Source organism: Opisthorchis viverrini, assembly GCF_000715545.1.
Source record: "Opisthorchis viverrini unplaced genomic scaffold opera_v5_238, whole genome shotgun sequence".
Lineage (NCBI taxonomy): Eukaryota > Metazoa > Platyhelminthes > Trematoda > Opisthorchiida > Opisthorchiidae > Opisthorchis > Opisthorchis viverrini.
The window spans coordinates 627,314-635,253 of NW_008751890.1; the positions used below are offsets into that span (position 1 = coordinate 627,314).

Sequence of the window (7,940 nt, forward strand, 5' to 3'; positions counted from 1 at the left end):
AGACGCGTTTTGGTGCTCCCGATTGGAGGTGCTTGCTGTCTAACTTGGGAGGGTCACAGAAGGTTTTTGGTGAAACAATCAGATGAGATAACCCACTCGATGTCTGTCTGAATTCTTGTGGAGTCATGAAATCCACTTTTAAGCCCATACCAGTGATGAATAGCTTAGTTGCATTTGTCCATAGTTTGTGGTAGATTACTGTTCGCCGGAACATTGGTAGCGGGTACTAATGGGTCAAGTTACTCAAGCTGAAGAGTACGAGGCCGAACGAATGGACCACTCTATCCCGAAATACAATCCTGTGGTTTGGTGCACAACTCCTAGTACGAAATAAACTGTCCATTGTGTAGCACTTAGTAATTAAACCGACCTATCACTATGTAAGTTAAATTTATGAACCTCAGTACAAAGTAGCAAGATAACTAAGGTCGCATTTGTTAATACCACTGTGTGGTCTACCTGACTGAACTTGTCTTGTGTCAATCAACTTGAACACAAGTGTGGTTAGCCGCTCTAATTACCAACCCAAGCGTTTTAGGTAACTGTGCGAAAACTTAGCCACATTTCACATTTCACAAACCTGGCTGTGCGTAGCTAAACCTCACGAATATTGACCAGGTTTAATGCTAATGTGCTTGATTATTTTAGCAATTCAGACGATGGCCTTTCTTAGCTGAACTACCATTTCAACTGCTTGGTACTCTCACCTTCTATAATTGTCTCATACGTTGATTAATATGATCATTGCTCACTGGAGCCAAGTAGGTGCGTGCGTTGATCCAGGTCACCTCAAATCTGCTTTATTTTTACATTCACCCCTGAACTACACATTGCCAAGGAAACGACGTTGTTGTGCACTATTACATTACCAGCTATTATCGTTTCCTTACTTCCACCAAATGCACAAGCATCAAGGGGTCGGAGGCCGCTATTTGGAGATCACTGCATTGCTTTGCGATAAACGTTCACTAATTTACTGCTGAGCACCACATCCTGTCGTTCAGACTCGCCATGGCGTGACATGAATCCTCAAAGTGAATATTTATCTGCTTTCTGACAATCAATTAACGTTATCTTTGTGCGGAAAGAAACTTTCGGACCTCATGACCATTAATTTGCTTCAGTGGCCTAACTGATGTGAAAATGAGGAATATTAGCCTGGAGCAAAGAAGCATCACTCGCTACTGAAGCTCCTTGAAACCTAGGATTATAGGATGAAAGTCCCTCAGATTTATTTGCATAGTTTAATTAGTGCAATACAGTCAAGTTTAAACAGTTTGGTCCCATTGTCCGCGGTTTCGGGATATCAAATCAACATAGTAAACGCAAGGCGTTCCCAGTAAGCATAATGATAATTAGTGCTCAGGCTGTTTCGTGTTGCCAATCGTATTGGACAGCGGTGCATGATAAGTCCACGTCTTCTCACATTAACTGTACTAGGGTGTAACTCTGTATTTCCGGTAATTGTCGTCCAAACAATTAGCTTCTATCGATTTTCGCATTCAGGCACGCAAGGGAAGCTTATTGACTTTTTCCTTACGGTTTTAACCAGCGCATTCAATAATCCAACGTCTTTCAGCCGAAGGGGTTGGCTACCGAATTCGCGGCCATTTGTTGAATTTGTACGCGAAGATCTTAAGAAATTTCACGTTGAGATGGTTACCAGCGGTCATTGCGATTACACATTTGCATTCAGACAGCTTTCCAGGATGTGGGAATGATAAGTGAGATCAGATTGCTTAAAAGTCAAGAATATTATAGTCACCTTCAGAGATAAATCACTACTTGGCCAAAGTAAATTCTGTCCTATCGTGTGTTCAGGTAGCTAAGAGATTAGCTGACACTGAAGCTATTGCACTGAACGATCAAGCTGACTGAACACGGTCATCCTTGACGAACAGGTAGCATGTAGCTGCACTGGTCAGCTGTTCGGTTTGTCTGATTTTAACCCACAACCCCCCGATATAGACACCAAGCCATACATACTTTGCGGAACATTCACAAGAAAATCAGCAGATTAGATGTTAAGCGTCACAGACTTTCAATCCATCACTTAGACTCGTGTTAAGCAAGGGTGTACTGGTGAATTATATTCTTACGTGCATTGCACTGAAAGCCTTTCAACAAGCGACTGTTGGTTGAAGTACGAGAGCTGACTTTTTGCTTACAAACGGCAGTCGTATGCGGCGAGAACTTGCAATGCGCTATCTGAATTCTGTCCAATACGGTGCACTACGTTTCTACACGCAAGTATCCCACGGTATCTCTTCCCGGTCAGGGTTCTCACGATTCGGATCAAGGATGTCGTGGGTCGGATCGGCTGAGTCCCATGGGACAGAATTTAACGATGTATTTTACGCAACTCATTTTGACGAAGCCAGCGAAGTTCGCAAATTGACCAGACTAAAGTTTTTTGACGGTAAACCATATACTGGCGCTCGTTTGTCTTCAACTATTGGGGTTTAACCAGTACGATCTGGATCCCCTAAACCTTATAATCCACTTATAAATTTGACCGTCAAATGAGGTTCAATCAAATGCACTACCACTATGCTCTGAATTCGGATTGGACCATGGGAATCATGGGGTGCTAAATGGATGTCAGACGGTTTAAGGTCTTCTCGGACCAAATGAAAGCAGACATATTTCAGGGTACGTGATCTCCTATATTAGTATATAATTACTAATGACTGATTATCGAGGTATTCATAATGAAGTCCTACATATCCGCATCAAGTAATACGGGATAACATATGATAACTTCAAGTTGGAAATTTTCACCACGATGTTCGATGACCTTTCGAAAAGTGGGGCTGATTGGAGGCAGAGTTAATAATGAGGATTATTAGTTCCACATTTCGCTTTCTCCAGGTATCCTAGTACGATCGCTTTCTGTCGGCACTTTCTTAGTCCAAGAAAGGGGAAATCCGTGTTTAGTTGCTGCTCCATTTTCATAAAATACTACTCAAGTTTTGTGGTAAACTGAAACCGGACCAACACTGCTCTTATGGAGACCGACTAGGATTGTTCTCCATCGATAGGTGTTCTTTACTGGGAATAACGTTTTGCCAGGAAAATTAATAAAAGTCAATCAATTTGGGGTGAGTTATCTTGATCGCTGTAGAGGAAGATAGAACTGTCATCAACAAGTACTGGGCTGTGTAACACCAAAGATATTTCCCCCCACCAGTCCAATAACCAACATAACTGCAAAACTAGCAGAATATGCTGGTAACCCAACTAATGTTAGCACACATTCGACGTGCATTCTCTAGGGAAAATACCGGATTTAGTGGTATGCGTTTAAGATGTCTATCTGTTGCTTTTAGAAGAACTATCGCTCAAGAGAAACCAATGTGAGAAATGATCACGCTCCTTAGGATTCAGGAAAATATAGTAAAGTCGTTTTCCAACTTCAGTCTTACACTCAATGACAAAATGGTGGCCGGCGGAAATGAGACGGATTCGCTTAAATTAGGCTGTTCACCGTTCGTTCCCTGAAGTGATATGGTAATAATATTGCTTATTGTAAAACCCGAGGATAGGACACTAAATTGAATCAGTAAATGTAGAGATATAGACTGATTTCCTTTCTTTTCTGCCGTCAAACGTTGTCCAGGGGATATTGCTGTCCTGGTGCAGAAGACTCATCTAAATATCAGCCGCGAACTTCGTTTGGTGCTGGGGCTTTCTACCGAATGGATTTTTAAGCCTAGTTTTTGTGCCCCATTATAAAACTTGCGTTCGAATGTCCACAGTACTATTTACACACAAATAACCACAATTATACAACAAACTGAAGCTTCCACGTCAACAACAGTATAAGTTTGCCACTGACCGGTGCAGCGACGCGTCAAGGCCCGTACACCAAATAACAGTGAAGGCAAATTTGGCTTTATGGTGATGTTTGAAAATTAATCACTTGATTCCAGTTGGCGGTTCGATCACACGGGGATCAGGGCGGAACAGGTTATGTGAGGCCGAGCAAACGGAGCAAGGACGCGTATAGACGAATAAGACAGTGGCACATATGAACACACATGCTAGCATGTTAGCGTCAGTCATGGCGGCTTTTACGAGAAAGGTGAATAGGGGGTGTGGAGTTAAACCACTAGAGATCAGTAACAAAGCAAACACAGTATGTAAATGAATGGGGGAATTATCAAGTTGTCAAGTGAGATTCAATAGAGGTAAAAGTAATTCAGCGCCAAGAGGTAATTTCTAGGCAATGCGGCTTATTGTATTGTGGATGGTTACTCTAAAGCTGTCGTACAAATGTCTGCAAGGCTTGCCGTCAGACTACTCAGAGGTTAATGCCTCCACTGCATTTCCTGATGTTCCGTGTATTCAGCACCTCAGTAGGCAGCACACAAACAGATCCCCAAACGTTGACTTCCCCAACCCCCGTCTGTTTTTTATGAATGTTCAAGAGAGACGTATCTGCCGAAGGCGTACGCCATAATGAAACGCGTCATGTCAAATATGATGTCATAGTAACCGAAGGTGTAGAGACCGCCAGAGACGCCCTGTGTATCCATCTTCATAATTTTAGAAATTCCCTAGGCTCTCATTTCCCAAATACTCTTCCCTGGTTGATATTCGTTTTCAGAACACACCGAGCAAACGCACCGTGCTCAGGTTGCCAAAAGCTTTGGCACCGTGTGTCTTGGCGGTAGCAACATCAACCGATGGATAGCAGAGACAATGGCAAAACCTAGGAATTATAGCCGTTCTTCAGCAGGCTATTAGAAATCCATAAACAGTGCTGTATGAAATGGGGTATAAGAAGAGGCCCTGTTTCAGATTCCGCTCAGAGACAGAGACTCAAAATTAATCTAAAAAACTATTGAGTCGGACTAAAGTGACTGCTTCCAAAGCATCATGGATATCGGCTCCCATGGTGTGCGTGTTCCAGCGAAGTTCTATAAGTGGTGTCCCTCATTTTCATATGCCAACAGACTTTAGTGGTCGTCCATTCTTGGAATACAATCATATGTGGTTATATCACCAAATAACCATAGCATTCCATCAGAGACAAAGATTTAAGGATTTCAATCGCATCTACATAAAACAAGAAAAACATTCACACAGATAAACTTGAAGGACGATTAGAAAGTTTGAATGCTCATGTGGTTATATATTAGTTCAACCAGTACCGACCTTGAACAGTTGGTATTATTTAAACGGTTCGGATTCACTTGCCAGACGAAGTCACACACAAGTTAAACAATGCTACTTCTTAGTGCATGCCTCGTTTTGTTGGCTACGTATCTCGGTGAAGCCGACTGGGCATGTAAGTGGATCTAGGCAGAGTACGGATTGAGGGAAAATCATGGCAAATGTGTCACTGCGTTTTTTATGCTTGCCCATTCACCAATATTATTCACTTCACAATAACTTCATACTCTTGTTTCCATTAGTAGTCGAGGTTTCACTTCTTGTGCCAAACGAACAAGCGGGCGGAATTGGGGATTGTGATCTGGTGAGTTGAGTGTTGGATTGAATTGAATGTTCACTTGATTACTTTGATAGTATAGTATAGTGTAGTATAGTAACTTTGATGGTATATTTATTCGCATCACGTGCTATTATTTCTCATAGCAAGACATGATTTTCCAAAATGGAAACCTATGCATGTTCTGATGATGAATCACGAACTATTTTTCTGAAAACAATGAAAACTCATAAGGTAACCTGAGGGATACAAATACTCACTACGAAGTACGATTGTTGGATACTCGGGGATTAGACTTACCTGATGCGTCTCGAGAAGGACGAAACCTTGCAGACGGTCCACATTTTCTATCCATCTTATAAGCAGTGTTATATGAGTGTATATAATCAGATTTGTAGAAGTATCGCTCACAGATGAGCTGCGTGATTTGGTGATTTTATGAGGGAGTTTGAACAACCAGATTATAAAGACCTGTTTGTTAGAACCATCATGGTTCGGGCAATCAAGATATCAGGTCAATCTAAGTGCATTATTCCCTTCAAAAATCCTATTTTCAAGCGAAGGACGTCTTGTACAAGTGCGTAGACTATACAGCCAAGCAACAGAGGGGTAAGAATGACAGATGGGATAAACATAGCTTCGAAAGAAAGTCGACGAAACAGCCGGAAGTATTCCAGAGGTTGCTTGTTCAGGACATTGATACGTATGTGCGAAATAGCGGATTAGTGTTAAGTGTACAGTTGGACAGGCGGATTTCTGTTTCTTACTTGGCTGATTAATGGAGCTTCGGTCAAGGGGCATATTTCGTAAGCATTTTCACTGTATATAGGTGATCACTGAGCTGTATGTATGGGAGACTGAGGTTTCCCCCTGGATCACTGACACTCCCTCGGTCAGAACAATCAGGTATGCTTCTAAATTCCCCGTGGAGCCATCTGGGTTCCCCGGGTTGTAACCACACATTGTAGACTAATTTTTGACGACGAAACTTTGTGAACACGAACAAATAATTGTTGCATAACCCTGGTTGTGTTTCACACAATTTTTCAGATAATACAGCGGAATCGAAAAATTTGGGAGGACAAGACAGTGTACGGTTGTGATATAAGGACCCAAAAGAATCAAACCGGCAACCAAAGGGAACTGTTGATGCATGTCAAGTTGAATGTCAGCAACCTACCAGAGGATTACCCAGCTGAATTGTCGTATGATTTCCGTATGTGGTACTTGAATCGTCTATTGAATGGGGGAAATACAACATGTGTTGTTACAACCGGCAGAGCCCAGACAAAAGACGCGATACGTGAGTGAAATCCTGGTCACAGTTGTGCTTAAAATGCCACAATTTGATCTTTGTTTTGTGAGGACGTAGGGCAGAAACTCGGTGACTAAGACCAACTGAACGCTCATCCATTCGCATATGTATATGCATTTCAGCATCGACGCACGTCTCCGAGTACGCGCCTCGTAAATGTAAGTGCGTGGATTGCGTGAATCTGTATGGTGTCACAGTCACCCGGTTAACTTCATACTCAAAGACATTGTCCTCGACACGTTTCACAGTTATCCCGAACATGGCTCTGACCATGCCACGTGACCCGTAAGTTTATGGATAATGCTAATTCACGAATTGATTATATGTGGCATGCATGTAACAAGCTACCACGGCAAGAGAGGTTGGGGGTAGATTTGTACTCCAGTGAAAATGCATTTTTGGTCTTCTGTGTCTTGGAACGTTGCGCAGAAATTTCAAATCCCTGTTGAGAATGAAACTCACTTTGCCTCCATCGCAATACTTTCATTATGACATTTTCACTCAAATAGGTTTCATTCTTGTTGGACCTTATGTGGAGGGCTTTTGTGATCAGGTAAGATATGGGTGGAGTATGAAGCAGGATCTATAGAAATTATTGTGCCGTTCGGCCAAACATCCTTGCTTACAATAATGTTTCCTATGCATCTAATCCACTTTGCCCTCTAGCTGGATGAGAAAATGTTTAACAGGAGACGATTCTACGTGTCCGGTTGTCAACCCGTCGAAAACAGTACTGTTCCAGTAGACGGTCATGTTTTGGCAAAGTACTATCTCGATACGACGGAGTTTCGCTGCGACCTTGATCCGTATGAATATTACGACGTGCATACACTGTTTCTGCAAGAGTTGAACATGGATGCCCAGGAGTGTCTGTTCAACGGCTATTGGGGCGGAGTTCAGGATGAAGAATGTAGGTGGCGTTGGTTTTTGTTCTCGTTTCAGGAAGCAATTGGTGGGATCTTTCAGTTCATTCTTGTGGTTAGGTAACATTGTGTCATATTAGCTAGATTCATTTATATTCTAAGCCAAACGGTATTTATTGCTCGGTGGAATGGATGGATTCTGAAGGGCTCAACTATAAACTGCATCCGGTTATGCCGTTCGTTGAAGCACTTTAATTCGAGTTACGTAAACCTGACAGCCAAGCATGGCGATAAATCAGATGAGCGA

The 7,940-nt window shown here is 42.3% G+C and overlaps 1 protein-coding gene across 1 annotated transcript; it reads left to right on the forward strand.

The window, feature by feature from the left end:
• Positions 1-6,505: 6,505 nt before the first annotated feature.
• On the forward strand, positions 6,506-7,679 carry T265_14656 (hypothetical protein; the record flags this gene model as incomplete). The annotated part of the gene is made up of 3 exons (XM_009174634.1): positions 6,506-6,758; positions 7,280-7,323; positions 7,437-7,679. Coding segments are annotated over 3 exons (540 nt in total), but the record flags the coding sequence as incomplete, so codon positions are not given.
• Positions 7,680-7,940: the final 261 nt, after the last annotated feature.